The 19,534-nt window shown below is 38.7% G+C and overlaps 1 protein-coding gene across 5 annotated transcripts in view; it reads right to left on the reverse strand.

The window, feature by feature from the left end:
* Nucleotides 1-19,534, reverse strand: part of LTBP1 (latent transforming growth factor beta binding protein 1) — a 395,008-nt gene that overhangs the window by 22,263 nt on the left and 353,211 nt on the right. For all 5 annotated transcript variants that reach the window (XM_057741529.1, XM_057741528.1, XM_057741530.1 and 2 more), the window contains 5 exons: nucleotides 12,824-13,000; nucleotides 12,021-12,107; nucleotides 10,041-10,169; nucleotides 9,222-9,362; nucleotides 8,093-8,263 (listed from right to left, as the gene is read on the reverse strand). In XM_057741529.1, the coding sequence (XP_057597512.1) occupies nucleotides 8,093-8,263; nucleotides 9,222-9,362; nucleotides 10,041-10,169; nucleotides 12,021-12,107; nucleotides 12,824-13,000 (705 nt within the window). The remainder of the gene's footprint in view (nucleotides 1-8,092; nucleotides 8,264-9,221; nucleotides 9,363-10,040; nucleotides 10,170-12,020; nucleotides 12,108-12,823; nucleotides 13,001-19,534) is intronic.

Below are 19,534 nucleotides of genomic sequence, written 5' to 3' on the forward strand. Positions count from 1 at the left end.
CTGGAGTAACACTGAAGTGGCTGATAGCATGGATGCTGGAGCCAGGATGCCTGGATTTGAATCTGCCACTTCCTGGTATCTGACCATGGCAGGTAAAGTAATCTTCTGTGCTTCAGTTCCTCTTCCCTCAAAAGGTGGTAATTATCTACCTACCTCACAGGATGGCTTGGAGAATTAAATATCTTAATTGATGGTAAGCATCTTGAACTGTGCCTGGCACTGTGCTATACACATGTCAGCTACCATCATTTTTTACTCGGGTGGAGACCCAGAAAAACCAAGTTACATAAAACTCGTATTCCAATAAAATCCAAATTTCAGAGTTCTTGACTTCCTTCTAGCATGGCACTGAAAATTTTCAGAAAGATCAACCAATGACCACCCTCTCTCACTCAAAATATGGACACAATGGTTTGTCTTTCCTGACTTCGTTTTCTCTCAGAGGCTGGCCATGATATCGTGATAAAAAGCTCAAATTTGATGGTCTTCCCAAAGCAGTTCAGCCCATCCCCTCCAACCAAGAAAAAAAAAAAAAAGAAAGAAAACATTTTAAGAACAAGCAGGATTAGAGGGTATTGAGAGAGGAAGGAAAAGAAGAGGAGGCTGGGGCAGGACTAAGAGAAACTCCAGAGGTTGAGGAGTGGGAGGCTGTCAGTACATGTCAGCAAACTCGCTGCAGTGCTGCCCTCAACCATCTGAAACCGTCTCCTAATGCCAGGTGTCTGGCCTCCCAGACTTTAGCTGAGGGTTAATATGGGATCACAAGCAGCCACAGAAGTGTACTGAATTGTACAAGCAGGCAATTCTCCTCATGTAAAGTTACCCTGACACAATCCATCACCCTCCACTCACTCACCCTGCATGTGGTACCAATCTACACGTGGTACCAATCCACAAGTCGCCATCCAACTTCAGAGAACACTATTTAAGGAGCCACTCCTACCTCCTCCAACTACCAGTATTCTCAAATGCAGTTGCTGCCTTAGCAAGAATTAGTGCCCATGACCTATTGGACCAGAAGTGTGAAAGCCTGTTCTGGAGCCAAAGCTTTACTTTACACTGCACTTTAATGCTCAAAGCTGATGACAAGCACTGCGATTTATTCCTTAAATTGCTCCAGCACTGTTCCCATCAGTAACTAATTGTTTCCCAAAGCAGTGCTGCCCTCCTAGGGAAACTGGAAGGTTCAGTGCCTGACAGGCTGGGATTCATCCAGTGCTTTTATTAACAAATAGACAATGTAGTCCTTTCTCAACTATCATATGTCCCTAAACAGCATCATTTAAAAGGCTCAGTGGCAGAATGAGCAAATCAGTTTTAAAATTCACACATTCTCTGCCTCCTCTTCAAAAAATTAATAACGGTATTAAAGTCGGTTTTAACAAAACCAAGTTGAATGCTGTTAGCTGTCTCTAGAGCCTTGTTAGTGTGGTCCAAGGACCAGCAGCAGTAGCATTGCCTTGGGGTTTAAGAATGCAGAATCCTGCCCACCCCCTCCACCTAGAAACCAGAATCTGTTTTTTTTTTTTATAAGATCTCCAGGTAATTGACATGCCCATTCATGTTTATGAAGGAGTCGTCTAGAAGAGAAAGTAAATTTTATATGAGGACAGTCATTTCTGCATTTGTCTAGCCTTAATTCCTTACTTCATGTTCAGATGCTGTCAGCTAATTGTGTATTTTATAAGAATCTTGGATTTCAGTTACATTTGAAAATGCATTTGATCTGAGTCACCCAGCAATAGTAGCATGAGGGGCTAAAATTTATTTTTTGGCTACACCCCCGGCTACGGGGGATCTTAATTCCCTGACCAGGGATGGAACTGATGCCCCCTGCAGTGGAAGCATGGAGTCCTAACCACTGGACCACCAGGGAGTTCCCATCAGGTGCTAAAATCTTAATGCTTACCACGTGTCAAGCACTGTGCTAAGTGTTCATGTATTAACTTATTTGATTCTTACAACAACCCTGTGAGGCAGATGATACTAGTTTCATGTGAGGAAACTGAGGCACAAAGAGACAAAGGAACAAGGCTGTGTAGTGGCCGAATCAGGATTCATACCCAGGCAACCAGGTTCCAAAGTCTGTGTGCTAACCCCTGTGCTCTGGCTCTTCTTGCTTGCTATACTCCAGCAGAAACATGCTCAACGGGAGACAGTTTGGTGTAGATATGACCAGAACATCAGGTACTAATCAAGGAAATGCCAGCTAATCACAGGGCCTCTGGAAAAATTGCTTAACTTTGCTGTGGGCTTCTTGGATTCAGGGTAGAGTATCCCTGAAGTCTAGTCTGAGGCCCATAATTTCAGGCGTATAAAAGAAATACTCCTGGGTTGTCTACTTCCTATACTCCAATAGAAACAGAAGAGTGGTTTTCATATGGTTCCCTGGAACCTTAGGGTCCTTCACAGATACCTCGAGAGCGTAACTAGTTGTTCTCCTAATCAGCAGCTCCAGCATCTTTGATGTTAATGAACTTATATATTGGAAGTTAAAATAATAATTCAGTTGACAAAAGACTATAGTTTTTAAAAAAATAAAAGACTGAAAATCACTGATGTTGAGGATTTGGCTGACTTATAGACTAGAGATTCTTTCTGGAAAAGTTAATCATCAGTACTGTGCATATACAAGCTAGAAAGAGTGCAGCAATGATGCTAGACTTTTTTTTTTTTTTTTTTGAATTTGGCATGTGGTGCCACTATTTACTCATACCCCATACTTTACTAAAAGTATTATACAGTATATATTTCTTCACGTAGATTTGTTTGAATTTACTTTTAAAATTGCTTTGTAAAATCTCAATTATTAAATATAATTGATGCAATATCCTAAAATTCTTTCCTAATATCAAAACACTTGAATATTCTTTTAAAAACTTAGTCAGTGGTATTCAAGTCTTCCCTTTTCTCGACATCATCACCACCACTTATCTGTTGTCTTCTTGACAGCAGTCAATGAAAAGTTAATCAATAGTAATTCAAAAGGAGAAATAGACAATTTTATTTGAGTCAACCTGAAGATTATATAACCTGGGAGACAGCCTTCCAGAAAACTCTGAGGATTGTTCCATTTGTTAGAAGGCAAAGGCAGTCGTGGATGTTTTCAAGACAGAGGATTAGTGCATCAAAATGTCACACTGACATTTTCCACAAAGTTCACCAAAGAGACATATACCAGATCTTCATGTACCAAGCAAGTTGCAGGTCACCATCACCCATTATGGTCAAATATGCATTCCCACCTTTCAGAAGGTCTGGTTAATGTATAATGCAGATGAACATTGCCCATTAAGGAGAGCCCAATACAAGCAGGGAATACGCTATGCTTAAATTTTCATGTCCTGCCTTAAAACATAAATTTTTTTCCATCATAGCCATTCTAATTGTAGTTTTGCATTTCCCTGGCGATTAGTGATGTTAGAAAACTTTTCATATACCTGCTGTCCACTTCAATGTCTTTTATTCAGGTCCGTTGCCCATTTTTAAATTGGGTTATTAGGCTTTTTGCTACTGAACTGTAGGAGTTCCTTTTGTATTTGGATATTAGCCCCTCATCAGGTGGTTTGCAAATATTTTCCCATCCATACTATGTAATACTGCTCAGCAATAAAAAAAAATGAAATAGTGATACAAACAAAAACATGCATAAATGTCACATACACTATACTGAGCAAAAGCTAAATACAAAAAATAGTCTGTAATTCCATTTATGTGATGCTCCAAAATAAACAGTATTAATACCTAGTGAAATATACAGTGGAGGAGAAGTGAAGTCTAAGGGACAATTCTGACTGAGGAATGAGCACAAAAGAACTTTCTGGGGTGGTGGAATTAACATGCCTCTTAATAGGATTGTAGTTGACACTAGTATATGAATTTATCCAAATGCTTTGAATTTTGAACTTGAACATGTGACCATGTGTAAATTTTACCTAATAAAGAAACCATAGACAACAACAACAAAATAAAGTACTTGGTCAATTAGGTTTGATTTGCAAAGGCACTAGCTCATCAGATTTACATGCAATAAATACTCAACATCACAGGATCAGGACAGGGACAGAATAAAATGAAAATACATGCAGAACCTTTCACAAAGGAGTTTCTATAACAACAAGCATACCATAACCCAAATGATAGGGTTGGAAACAGAATATGTTCCTACAAATCAGTAAGAAAAAACGCAAAGTCCAACCAAAGGAATGGGCAAAGGATATGATAATTCACTGACAAAGAAATAAAAATCATCTATAAACAAGGAAAAGATGCTCAAATTCCCTAGAAATAAGGCAGATGCATATAAGATATCCTTCTTACCCATATGTTAATAATTTTAAAGACTGAAAATACCTAGCGGTAAAAGGGTATGAGGAAAAGGATTTCAAACCCTGTCAATGTGAATGTAAATTTGTACAGTATTTTTGGAGAGTAACATAGTAAATTTAAAGTGCACATACTTCCTGACCTAGCATTTTCATTTGTAGGAATTTTCTTATCAGGACACTTCCACAGCTATATATACGATATATATATGAAGGTTCAATGCAGCATTTTTTACAATAGGAAAATCAAGATTGGGGCAGGGCAGGGGTGTTGACAGAAAGACAGCTCAAGTGTCCAGTGCTGGAGGTGATTAAATAAAACATGGTACAGGTATACCTTGTTTTATTGTGCTTTGCTCTACTGCAGCTTTAAAAATTGAAGGTTTGTGGCAACCTTGCATCAAGCAAGTCTATTGGCACCATATTTCCAACAGCACTTACACTTCCTGTCTGTGTCACATTTTGGAAATTCTCACAATATTTCAAACTTTATTATTATTACTCTATTTATTATGATGATCAGTGATCTTTGATGTTACTATTGTAATTGTCATAGAGTGCCACAAACCCCATCCGTATGAGACAGCAAACAACTCGTTATTGAAACAAAGGATTTAGAATATTACATAAAATTAGTTGGGAAAGCAGTAGCAGGGTTTGAGAGGACTGACTTCAAATTTGAAGGAAGTTCTACTGTAGGTAAAATGCTATTAAACATACTGCAGAGAAATTATTTGTAAAGGAAGGATCAACTGAGATGGCAAACTTCACTGTTGGCTTCTTTTAAGAAACTGCCACAGTCACCCCCATCTCCAGCAACTATCACCTAATCAGTCAGCAGCCATCAACATCGAGGCAAGACCCTCCATCAGCAAAAAGATGATTTGCTGAAGGTTCAGATGATGGTTAGCATTTCTTAGCAATACAGTATTTCTAATTAAGGCACGTACTTTTTTTTAGACATAATGTTATTGCACACTTAATAGACATAAACACTTTACAGTGTAAACTTCATTTTTTATGTGCCCTGAGAAACCAAAAAATTCGGATGACTTCCTTTATTGCAATATTCACTTTATTGTGGTGGTCTGGAACTGAAGCCATAATACCTCCAAAGTATGCCTATACATCCATAAAACAGAGTTTGTGCAGCCATTGAAAAGTTACCATCATTCACCAGTTCTAAGACACCCCAGATTGTAAAATACATCCCGATATAACAGACATTAAGATGAAAAAATAGCTTGTGGCCATTAGTAGATGCCATCAATTATAAGATATCCCCAATTTCAGAGATGCTGAGGAGTAAAACAAAAAACAACACGTGCCTGACATCGATGATACAGACTTCAGCTTTAGTCTCTTAAATATAAATATGTAACTAATATGAATTTTAAAATATAGCAATAATTAATGTATAGAAAAAAGACTTGGATGATTAAAAAACCAACTGTTAAGAGTGAACATCTTCAGAGGGACAAGCTATTATGTATAAAATAAGCTACAAGGATATATTGTACAACATGGGGAATATAGCCAATATTTCACAATAACTATAGTGGAGCTAAAAACCCTTAAAAATTGTGAATCATTATACTGCACATCTGTAACGTATATGTACATCAACACTATATTTCAATTAAAAAAAAGAGAGAGTTGGGACTTACCTGGTGGTGCAGTGGATAAGACTCCATGCTCCCAATGCAAGGGGCCCGGGTTCAATCCCTGGTCAGGGAACTAGATCCCACAGGCATGCTGTAACTAAGAGTTTGCATGCCACAACTAAGGAGCACGCCTGACACAACTAAGGAGCCAGCAAGCCACAACTAAGGAGCCCACATGCTGCAACTAAGGAGACAAGTTGCCACAATTAACACCCAACACAACCAAATAAATAAATATTAAAAAAAGAAAAAGAGTGAACATCTTCAAGGAGTGGAGTTCAGTTGTGATGGGGTAGGTGGAGGGGGATATAACCTCTTTGATTAACTTTTTAGAAGGAGTATATATTTTTTAAAAAATTAAACAACAGGGACTTCCCTGGTGGCTCAGTGGTTAAGAATCTGCCTGCCAATGCAGGGAACACGGTTGGATCCCTGGTCTGGGAAGATCCCACGTGCTGCAGAGCAACTAAGCCTGTGCTCCAGAGACTGCAAGCCGGAACTACTGAAGCCCACGTGTCTAGAGCCCGTGCTCCAGGACAAGCAAAGCCACCACAATGAGAAGCCCATGCACCCAACGAAGAGTAGCCCCTACTCACCACAACTGAAAAAAGCCTGAGCAGCAACAAAGACCCAACGCAGCCAATAAATAAATAATTTTTTAAAAATTGAACAATAAAAACACTGCCTAAGTAGAAAGGTTTGAGGTATTCAAGCATCATAAGAAGATGACTCAAGTCATATATATTCACTTCTTTCAAATTTCACCTTCCTCTCCTTATGGCGTTTGCCTCCAGGGACAGAGGCAACCATAATGCCAATAATATATCACACTCCTTGTGTTCCTGCCTTACCTACATCCTCCCAGTTCTCGCAACAACCCAACCAGACAGATGTCTTCATTTTACAAATGAGCTGCACTGGGTGAAGTTCTTTTTCCCCAAGTCACACAGCTGCTGTAGGCTGTTCTGAATTCCAGACCCAGACTGTCTGGCCCCAGAACTTACCCTCTTTACATTTCTGGGCTGCTGTCATTACCATCTCTGTCTATGTGTTTGCTCTCCATCCTTTGCTATTCCTTTTCCTTTTACAGCATTTCAAAATTACCCCCTTTATTATGCTATATTGGTTTTAAGTTATTTCCAAGCTAAAAAGCTAATTTATTAAATAGCTTGAAAATTACATTCTAATTAACTAAAAATTAATGCATTTCCTCTTTTCAAGCAATTCTTCCCCTCCTGGCCATTCTGAGAATGTGTTCATTATGAACTGCTTCACTTTAGACCCACACAGTATTTTTCCAGCTTTAACAAGTTAATTCTATAGTCAAAGACAAAATGCTATACACCGAACCCTTTCATTAGCAGGCAGTAAGCAGCTGCAGTGGTAGAAAGAGAAATCAGCAATCAGCGCAGAACCCAACAGTCACCAAGTAGCCCAGCCCAGAGCCCAGAGGCAGCATCTTCCAGCCCTCCTCCCACACAACGAGAGGGGAGGAAACTGACAGCTCAGCCAGTCCCACTTTTTCCATTTGACCAAAGGTTTAATCCCAGATCTAAAACTTGAAAGTCAAGGAGATTTGTTCAAATACATTTCACTTGGTTTCTACTCTCTTCCTTTCTTGTTCTAACCCCTCTGGGATCTTTCCCAGAAAGAGGTTGACATAAAAACTTGGACTTTGACCTATGGAGATTGTCTATAGTCCCTAATACTTTTTGCTCTAAGTAGAAACTGTTAGAAATGAGAAGGACTATAGGAAAAAAAGAATTATTAGGAAATAAAAGTTCTCAAGACCAATCCCACCAACTGCTAAGATGCATTATATTTCTTTGGGTCATTTAACATTCTTTGGGGGAAATGGAATGAGGGTTTCAAAAATTAATGACAGGGTCTGGATTGGAGGTAAACCAGGAGCCAGATGTTACACACTCCTGCTCTTCCTCTCCCTAAACACACCCGCGCACACCCACACACACCTCGGATGAAAGTACGATATCAGGAGTGAAGGTGAAGATATATACGTAAAAGAGAATTATCAGGCTCCAAAGGAGGTGAGAAGAACCTGTTTCCAAAGGCCTCCAGCAGAAGAGCTGGGTAAGGGCTCACCTGAATCTTTCATGGGGCAGAGGGCGCACTGCATACCCCAGGCCTCCCCATACAAACAGCAGCACTCAGTGTACGTCGTCTGCTTGCCAACTAGAGGCCGGCTACACACGTACTCATCACTCAGATGTTCCCAGCACAGATCTTGGTAGACATCAGTTTCTTCGATTTGTTCTGAAAGGGAAGACATGGTTGCATGGCAATTGCACTGTTATTCCTATTTTATAAACACTGTGGTAGAAGCCAGCCAGTCTCAAAGTTTCCATCCCTATTTCTAAGAGTGACGTCCAAGTAAAAGTCTGAAGCCAGCCTGGTCTTTCCATGGATCAAACCTCTGTCATCTCCAACTGGGTGTCATTCCATCAGCTGAAATTCAACCTGCCCATCATGTTCCAATTAAATCCTTCCCTCTGTAGCTTCCATCATTACATAAAACCCTCCACAATCTTGCTTGTATTTCATAATCCTAATGGACTTCTTATTCTTCCAATCTTTGGTTTTTCACATTTACTCCTCTGTCAAATCCTACCATTTCTTTCTACATAAAATTTTTGAGATTCATCCTTTTTCAACCATTCCATCTGCCAAAGTCCTGAACTAGTGATACTTCACCCTAGGATCCTTAATTCTGACCTTTTTACTCTCCTGAATGTGCTGATATACTGAGCAGCTAAGCCAATTATCAGTGGCACATCACCTTCTCGGGGACAAAGAGGGACCCCTACCAACGGCCTTCAGAACCTCCACTCTGATGAATTCTGCCCTCTGCTCTGCCCAGCCTCATCTGTGTCCTTTAGTCCAGTTAAGCAAACCTAATTACTTTTCCCGCAACTTACATCTTCCTCAGTTGCCTTTGAGGGTTAAATGTGATCAACCCTCAGGCACAGAAAAGCCTTGCCATCTGCTCAGCCACTCCATATTCTGTTGTCCATTAAGTCAGTATGTGCAGGGCGTTAAATCTCCTACATATTGATGATATGCATCTTATTCTTTCTCTTAGCATCTCATTTTAATTATTTCAAAATACCTAAAGAATCAATTTTTCTCTCTTCCAACAGCTCACATTTCAGACAAAAGGAAAACCTTATGACATTTATTTGGACACAGACCTGTCTCTCACATCCAAACATACCATGGGATTCAGTTGGTCGGATACATCTTTTTTCCGAAGCATCCAGGACCATTGGGTGGGTACAGAAGCAGTTATAAGAGCCTTCTGTATTAACGCACTGGCCATCAATACAACTGTTGGGGTCCTGACACTCATCTATATCTTAAGAGGAAAAAAAATTAAAGAAAATCAGCAATCAGCTGCATCTCATACACTTAACCAAACTTAATAAACACTGCTAAATTTAGTCCAGATTCCAGGGGCTGCCACATTTTAATTAGCTACACATCATCATCCAACAGAGAACAACTCTGACTATAAAAATGTTAAGTTGTATTGATTGGAAGAATAACGTTGCCCTACGGCTGCTGACATTAAATAAGGAAAGAAAATATTTAAGAACAGGATATGCTTAGAAATTTAAGATAAAATGTCTCTATGACACTTTCAAAATTATTTCCTTTTGCTATGTGTTTCTGCCCAGTATAGATGGTTTTCTGCTTAGGCATTAAAGTCTGGGTCGGTGTTTAAAAATGACTTTCAGTGCAGTATGAGTGATGAAACAGGAGGCTCCCCAGACCAAAGGAACACTTCAGTTATACTAGTGACTTGAACTGTAATTCCACATTGAATATTAACTCTTTGAAATCTACTCAAATACTCGTATGAAGGGTTTTTATTTCCTTAAATGTTGGTCAAGAAAAAGATCCATGAAATGTTCACAGGTCTTTTCAACACGTGATTTAGATTCAAAGAAATTGTTTTTATACGTACCATGACTGAATTTTTCCCGTCCACGTATTTTCACAGCACATCACACCATATCCTCTTAAAACTTACCAAAGCACTGCAACTTGACAGGATCATAGTACGTCCCCTGCTTACAGTAGCATTCATAACCAGGCTGAGTGTTTAAACAGAAGCCATTTTTGCAGATTTCTTGTCCAAAAAGTTGGCATTCATCTGCATCTATGGGAGAAAAATGGAGAAATACTTAGAAGAGTTATCTTTGGCTTTTCAGTTCAAGAGAAGAGTCTAACCAATATTGGACTTCAAGTGAGATATTATAATATGTATATTACAAAGAGTCTTAAAAACACAGCCGTATCTCATTCTTAAAGTTAGGACTATTTCACAGGGGTAGAAATATAACCAGGCTTCTCTGTTTAAGGAGCAATGCCCAAAACATTATCGGAGAAGGTATATTTGTAAATAGAGCTTCAGAGATGCTACCTCATATTTGATGAAATAGTCTACAGGTTCCGTAATGGCACCAACAAAATTCTCTGAGGAAAATACCCTTTAAGATATGTGCCTTCTATAAAGGTATTTTTTGGCCCATTAACTAGTTGAAATGAAGAAAACTCCCAAGAAGGGTTTGTAACTTCTTTCTTGATAATGAGCTAATAAAAGCAGTTGCTAATAATTCTGGCAGTCCCATTCCTCCAAAGAATTTGGAGAGCTCACTGTCTGCAAACCTCAGTTTACTCAGTGGTAAACTGGAGATAAGAGGAACACCTACCTGACAGGACTGAAAGGATTAAATGAGAAAATCCATGCAAAGGACTCGGTAAACTCTCAAAAAGTGTTACCTACTGCTTTTGCGCAAGTATTATTCGCATCATTTCTGGCCTTTTAAAACTAATGGCGTTTAGTCCTCATTTAAAAAACTGGAGACTTCATAGATAAATTGCTCAAAGTGACACAGCTGGAAAATGGCAAAACCAAGCCCATGATATATGACTGTTTGGATCTGAATCTAATATTCCACCAGCCATTCACAGCACTGCTAGGATAGGGTGAGGAGCAATTTATTTTTATCTTAAAAAAGGCAATGCCTTTATGGTGAAATCAAGACTCCACTTCATAGCATACAGTGAGATTTAACTACATCTCTGAAAAAACAAAGTATATGATATCTGCAAATTTGAAAACCATTAAACACATACTGCCATCCAACTCTTGTTATTTAATTGAATTAAATCATAGATATACTTAAAAAACACATATGGAATTTCTTATCCAGATGCTGAATTATGCTATATTATTACAACACTGGTTTTTCAAAATGGACAATAAAAAATGTTTTTAGTCTGATTTCCAGCCACTTAACAGTTTTCAATATTAAACTTTAAAGAAAAAAATTCACTTTATATATAAAAGGTCATAATATCTCTATCACTCAAACATTAAAAGTGAGTAGTTAATAAGGAAATACACATACGTGTAGTTTAAATTTCACCAAAATAAAAAAGCTGCAAATTTATTTTAGAATTACAGACTAATAGCATTAAATATATAAAACACATCTACTTTTGCTCTCTTCCTTTCCATTCCTTATTATTAATCTGTGGCCATTAGTAAAAGGTCCAAGAAAAGTAGGATGCTTTCTAAAAAAGCAAGAATGCTTGCTTTGTTGATGACCATTAAAGGCCAACATGATGTTGGTCCTAAAACACAATTTCTAATACAGTTCTGGAATAAAAGAATAAATTTATTAAGTACAGAATTTCGTATTAAGTACTTTCACATATGTTATCTCATTTTATCCTCACGACAACGTTTGAAACATTATTCCTATCTCAGAGGTAGAAACTCGGAATCTTAAGTCCCACTGTAATACAGCCTAAAGTGTTCTAACTCTCAAGCCACAGTTCTGCCCAGAGTCCACTGGGGCCTTCCTCCAATGGTAGAATTCAAGGTTTTGTAATCAGTTTCCATGGCTGAAAAGAAATCTAATTCTGTTTAACCCAAGCCACGCTTTTACTTGGATGTCAGATATGCACACATACTGCAAATTCGTTTCCGCTTGATTCTGACCTTTATAATTCTCGCCATCAGCATCGTAAGAGGATTCTCCCGCGGGGACAAAACCTTTCCCTCTAGGACACATTTCAGTGAATTCAGCTGATTTTGGGAGAGACAAGGGAAAAAAAAGTTGAAAAAAAAAACAACAACAAAAAACCCAATATCGTCCACAAGTATGTTTTAAATTCAGTTTTGCTTTCTCAGACTCAGTCACTTTAAGGCAATTCTTCCCATCTAATTCAGACAAATAAATTCAGTACAATCTCAAAAATTACAGATTAGGTGCAAACAAATCTAATGGCTTCCTAAGTCTACTTCTAACTTTTAAGTTCACCCATATGTTATTTACACATGTTTTAGCTATGGGTGCTATAGGGTGTTAGGTCTTATTTCTCCATTATTGTGGTCTCTGGTATTTTAAAATTTAATAAGAATCCAAAATCTTAGCTTAAGTATGCAAGCTCCAATTAGGAATAATGCTGTGTCATTGTTAGCAAAAATGATTGGTTTTTACCTTAAAAATGGAATAAAACTGAACTATCCTTCTGCTAAAATATCATATGGAGTGTCACTATAACAGCATATTCTATGAAAGACAGAAGGTTAAGAATTCATACTGAGGTGGGATGAAGGTGTGGTCCTAGCCGTGAACAAAACCCACTCTAAGGTAATCTCACCTCAATCTGACTATGGCAGGTACCTGCAGATATTAATTACCATTTCAAGGCTTCAGTAACCCAAATGAGAACATTCCAAGGCCCGTGAACACCACATGACAAATACCAGTGTGAACACAGCACTTAGCTGATTCTTACCAGTCCCCAAGACCGGGCAGGGGAAAATCTCACAGTTGTCTCCCCACCCAGCACCGGAGGTACAGCAGCACTCTTGTTTGGTGACATTGGGGGCCAGCACGTTGTCACAAAGACTGGCATCATTTAGATTATAGTAGCACTCCTTCTTTTCTTCTTTGGGTTGATCTACTTCTAAGTCTAAAGAGAGTGGAGAAAGTAAAAAAAATAAAATAAAAAAGTATTGACAGCATACATCAGATCTACCTGTGTCACAATGGAATTGAAAACACAATGGTAAAAAGATTGACGGGACGTGCCAAGGGCACTTCATATACAGAAAGCTGCTTTCCACTTTGTGTCGGATTCTTCCACTTCAAGATAAAAATGCACTTGAATCCTGAATTTTGGTGCATTTCTAACCCACCCCAAGAGTGTAAATCTGTCAAAATCATTTCCTTTTACATTAACCAATTACTTTGTTCTTGTAATTTTGGCTGTGAGTACAGTTTCCATATCTGCTTTCTTGCCAAACACAGGGCCATTCTTTACTGAGCTACAACACCTACTTAAAGCAATGGAAATTTTTCCCCAACAGTGGACCAGAGATGTGGGGCCACACACAATATGTAACACTCAGATAATTATTGAGATAACCTTGCCCCTCCCCAAATTTTCTGAACAGTACAAAGAGAAGACAAATAGAAAAACACTGCAGCAACTTGAGTCTATTAAAAAAACCTCTCATTACTGGAAATTTACTTAAATTGATGCAAATATATGACTTTGAATGAAACAATAAGAGCCAGTTAAGCCTTGGGGTAGAATTTCAAGGCTGGGTTCTAGTCCCAGCTCAAGTGTGTCCTAAAGAATATATATTCCAAGACTTCCCTGGTGCCACAGTGGTTAAGAATCTGCCTGCCAACACAGGGGACACGGGTTCGAGCCCTGATCCAGGAAGATCCCATGTGCCGCAGAGCAACTAAGCCCGTGCGCCACAACTACTGAGCCTGCGCTCTAGAGCCTGAGAGCCACAACTGCTGAGCCCGCGAGCTGCAACTGCTGAAGCCCATGGACCTAGAGCCCATGCTCTTCAACAAGAGGAGCCACTGCAATAAGAAGCCCAAGCACCGCAACAAAGAGTAGCTCACCGCAACTAGAGAAAACCTGCGCACAGCAAGGAAGACTCAAGGCAGCCAAAAATAACCTAATTAATTAATTTTAAAAAAAGAATATATATTCCAACAGAGTCCGTTTAACCCTTTGTGATAAGTCAAGGTGATATGATAGAATACAAACCATAAGAACTCCACCTACTTTCAGATAATACTAAAAATCTCTTCCCTACCAAATGCTATACAGTTCAAATTACTGCCTATGATCCAGTTATAATTTATCGTTTTAATTTTACGCTATGTCAGATCAGAAGCTACTGCCATCATAATCACTTAGATTAATACTAATGAAATATTTTCATTATAACTGCTATGTACAGATTCTTAACCCAAAGAAACTATAGGGACAACACTTGCCAGTGAGGATAAGACTTTAATCTCAATACCTACCTTGTTTAAAAAGTTGGTAGATCATTATACTATTAGGAAAGTTTAATGATTTATTTTCATAAGTTTCCCATATATTTATTTTGGCAGGGACAAACTGACTGCAGAAACCTGATTAACGTATCATCTAACAAAGGTGTCCTTAAAGTGTAAGTTCTTAAAATTCTATCAGAAGAGCTACTGCCCTTTCTTTTCCCTTATGGCAGTAGAAACAAGCAAAGCAGCAAACAAAGCTTGTATGTATACATTACTCCCAGAACACAGAATATCAATGAGAATGTAAAGGATCTCTCTCTCACCCTTGCTTCTGGCTAATTCTCAGATTATTCTACCTTTGACAGAATTCAGTATGGGTTCTTAGTCTTCATAGCTGATGACAAATTCAAACCTAGAATAAGTGTCCAGGAAAAAAACTGAAATGCTGATTCCTATGCAGTTTATGAAGTGGTTTTAAATCATTTCCTTGTGTGTAAAATTGGATAAAACCTGCCACATCCCTCGTCTCAACTAGCTTTTCAAATGTACAGAGAATAGACACGTGCTCTGCCTGCTCTCATGAACACCACCAGTTCATTCCCTTCAGGAGGGGCTCCAAGCTCTTACACAGGGTATTATTGGGGAAAATTAAGGGTATTTTAAATTAATATGAAATAAATCATGAACCCTGTAAACATTTTATAAATTTTCTCCCAATATGTGTGAGTAAATTGACAGCCTATTACTATGAACAATTCCACTCATTTTATTCAGTTTGCCTAAAAATGCAGCTAGTTATTAATGAATGCATTTAGAAATATAAACCAAGTCAGCAACAGACTGGAGTTTTGCCAGTGAAGTTTACAGTCTATGTTAAAAGAGCACTCAATAATTGTTTTTCTCTTTGTACAAAGTTGTAGATATGTTATGGTTTTGATTACAGAATGGAATATTGCATAATAACACCTCAATGAAGGCTGATATATTCATAGGTAATTAGAGACCACAGGCTTCGAAACACCTTTAAATGTATACATTTAAAACATTTGTTTCTACCATGTTTTTTACACTCATAGAAATAGAATATTTTTTCTTTTTTCTTTGGAAGGAAACTCACAGGTGATTGCTTAAGGGAAATAATCAACATCACTGCATTATTCAGGTTTTACATTGGCTGTTACAAATTTTGCTCTTATTTTCTCTCCAAGCAGTTTGAAGTTTCAATGTTTACACAGCTGAAATTGAGGGTTAGTCAGGCCCTCATCCGTGTTTGGAAAGAGATGCAAATTCCTTTAAAAAAAAAAAAAAACAACAAAAACTGGTCCACAAAGGTCATTCTGTGAAAAGCTATAATTTCCCTATCTTCTTAACCTTTAAATAATTAACTTCCTAGAGCATTTTTCCACAGGGGGAACACTCTGATCAGTAAATACATTATTGTGATTTTTAAAAAAATCTCTGTGAGTTTAGGTCACTGCTGCCAGGGGAGGAATGTTTCTATCACAAAATAATTTTAAAAGATCAAATCAAAAGTTATAGAAGGTGCCAAGCTCGGAAAAGAATGAATTCTATTTTTCTTAAAGGTTTTATTAGTGAGGTTAGCCATACTTCATAGCTCATGCCATAGACTTCCTGGGAAATATATTACTTCTCCTCCAGTATTTTCATATTTGATTTTTCAGTATGTATTAAGAGGTTGGCTTAAAAATCTGTGTATAAAAAGCAATGTGTATATTTTAATCCTAGGCGTATGGCTGGTGAAATGAGTTTTTGGACCTTTCATGTGTGTGCCTTTTTTGAAGAAACTTTCACAGATGCTTTTTCATATTATACACAAAGCAACTCCATGAGATAGATGGTGCAGGTTATACAGCATCCTCACTTTCTGGAGGAGAACATTTAGGTTGAGTCCAATGTCCTGTGCCTAATGCTTTCCCCAAACCTCTTCTATGGGGTTCAGCTTCTTAGTGCCTCAAGCAAGCATGAGTTTATTTTGTTTTGCCTTTTCGCCCGGAGGGGAGGGAGCAGCAGATAATCCCTGCTGGTGTAGACAGAGTTCAGTGATAAGGCCTGATCACCTTCCCTTGCTCTGAATAGGAAGGAGCAGCTTTGAGCAGGTACCACTGGTGATGGCCCTTTCTAAAAGCTCTTCTCTCTTGCTTCGTCAGAAAGAGAATGTGGGTGTTCACTTACAGGGTTGTTTCCAGCTTTAGTCTTTCCCTAAATATGTCTAATCTTAGGTTTGCTGTTGGAGTGAGGAGACCTGGACCATTTCTTTGGTTAAAGTGGACATGAGCATTCTAACTGGGCCTTTGCCTTTGCTTTCACTTTCCATTTGCAATATGTTTGGAAGGCTTTTAGGAGCCAATCCCCTCCATATCCTTCTGAGACAGGATGATGACACGGACCAAAGAGTCCCATCACAAATACATGTGAGTAAACAATGCCCTCAAATGAAACACCTGCTCTAGTCCTGAAAAAGACATCAATTTATAAAACTCTGACTGTAATGATGTTCAGCAAATGACTTGCAACAGAATTACTCAGGAAGCTTTATTCTCTTTACTTTAAAAATCACCATAGGCACTAATGTTTTATACCGACTCACGCTTTTATGAGAAAAAGAGTTCTAGTGTAACAATCCAAAGAGAGCAAAAGAGAACTTGGAAATTCATTTTTTCCCCTAGTTTTCTCATTGAAAGACTTGGAAGATGAGAAGCGTGTGTGTGTTTTAAGTAGAATTTAGAAGAAAGCCACTGGTGAGTTTCAGAAAACAAGTGCTGACAATAGGAATGGACTGAACATGGAGGGATGCAAATAAAAAGGAAGATTATAGAAAGGTGGTAACTTCAGATAGTAAAAGACATGGAAGCAGTCAAAATAAAAGTTAGAAAATGAAGTATAAGAGCAAAAATACTTTCAAAACAGATTCTTCCACACAGTTCCTATCCTTAAAGAAGTCAATCAGGTGGGGAGTCAGGCCATGATGGTGCAAGGAAAGCAAGCTGGGCATGTAAGCCAAACTATAGAGGGTCAGGAGGCAAGGCTATCCTGGAAGGCTGCCTGGAGGAGCCAACATTTTGAGTTGAGTTCTTGAAAACTAAACAAAAATAATTGGCTAGAAACTGAGGTGTGACAGAGGTGAGGAGGAGTATAAAAGTACAACTGTCCTTAGGTTTGTGTGGGTAGAGCAGGCAAGGGGAGAGGTGGTCTGTGGAAGGAGTCACAGAACTGATTTTGAGAGCAAGAGACGGGGGCAGGGACCCATTAACATGAACACGGGATAGGTGTGTTTGTGACTTAGGTGCGGGGGCAGAGGACAATGCCAGTCTCTACTGGAAGAGAATCGCCTCAAGGTCTTGCCAGGTCATTGGTTTTGCTTTTTCTGGTGAAGAAATTAGAAGATACTGGGAGGAGCAAGCCTAGGAGAGGAACAGGCTGGGGAGAGGGTGAGAAGAGAAAGGCTCACTGATGTCGGTATTACTAGAAACTGGAGAAGTCAGAAGAAAAACGTGCAGATGTGGATGAAAGAAGAGACTCCTGAAAGCAGAATAAAGCACCGAGGAGAAAGAAAATCGGGAGATGCGCTCTGGGATGAGGTGCAACAGGCAGTACAGACGGAAAGGAGGTGAGGTCACAGCAGCACAAGCCCTGTCACAACACCAGCACGTGTGCGTGGCGAGGGCCTGTGAGGACAAACTTGAGAATAAGGTCACATCTGCAGTGACATGTAAAATGTCTGGAAACGTTTAAAAGGAAATGTACAAACCATTCTTCTCCAGGCCTTATTTGTAGCAAATTCTAGGATCCAAAATGCATTTCTAATGCAACAATGTGGGTGTCTCTTTTATTAAGAGGAGAAAATGGTTTTTATAGATATGATTTACTCAAATCATGTCAGTTCATTAAGATATCAACACCTCTTTATTAAAAACCCATTTTAGATACTATATACAGCATGCAGAAAATTTCATGAAAATAAAAGCACGATTTGGTAGTAAACTTTTCTCACTCTTGTTTTTGAAGGTGGGAAGAAACCTGACCTTTTTTTTTTTTTTTTTAATAACAAATGAGCATATTTTCCTCAGCCTTACCTGCATTTATGGTATAGATCCATTACAAACACACAATAAGACCTCAGGAGTTTTATGGCATTTTACAATGTTTGCATTCTAAATACTGTGGTTTCACTGTCTTTAATTTTTTTTCCTACCAAAGGTCTTTTTCCAATCAGAAATTATTTTAAAAAAATTCTTCCAAAGTTAATTTATTTTACAGGTTACCTAAACACATTAAAAAAAAAAAAAGCCCACTCTGCCAAATATAACAGTTGAGTGATATTATATGTGGTCTCATGCCTTTTAAAAAATATGTACATAAAACCTGTAGTGGGCCACTCCAGGAAGAGAGAACAAGCACACTGTTTGGGTTCAATTGTCAGAACCACAAGGATGATTTGCACAGTGTCCCCTGACAGCCGGGACCTGCTCTTTTTTTCCCCTTTTTGCTCTACTTATAATTTAACCAAAGCACATGGGAGTATTGTCCCCTCTACCTAGAAGTGTGAATAGATCAATTAAGTGTGGTCCATTATGTTTTTGATAAAATGAATAATTCTTATTCTGCAGAACTAGCTGGGAATAAGATGATGTGATAAAGAAGGAACACTTTCTCGAATGCAGAGAAGCCTATTACTCAGTAGGTACTGAGTGTCTGCTGTAGGTCAGGCACTATGCTAAGCAGTGAGCTTGGTGACAGGCAATGCAAAGAGGAATGACCAAGCATAAAGGGTCTTGTTCCCCTACTGATGGATGTGGACTGCATGCTGGAGGCAGGAGTAAGCAGTTAAAAGTTTTTAGGGTTTAAAACCAGATTTATGTTTCAAAAATGTGAACTGGCAGCAGCAACGTGGAACAGAAACCGAAGAGAGAGGCAGAGAGAGAAGTCAGGAGGCAAGTGCCACAGTTCAGGTAAGGGATGCTGAAGTCAGGAGGCTACTGCCACAGTCCAGGTAAGGGATGCTGAAGGACTGGCCCAGGGTAATGGTAACAGAGGAACAGAGAGATTTGAAGGATACTGTTGAGGTAGAGTTGGCAGGATGTGATGAGGGCTTGGATGGATGGGGAGAAAAATTAAAGTATGACTTCCGGACCTCCAGGATGGATGTTTAGCAATTAATGAGTGTACACAGGAAGAG

The sequence above is a fragment of the Hippopotamus amphibius genome, chromosome 7, assembly GCF_030028045.1.
Source record: "Hippopotamus amphibius kiboko isolate mHipAmp2 chromosome 7, mHipAmp2.hap2, whole genome shotgun sequence".
NCBI classification, from domain to species: domain Eukaryota; kingdom Metazoa; phylum Chordata; class Mammalia; order Artiodactyla; family Hippopotamidae; genus Hippopotamus; species Hippopotamus amphibius.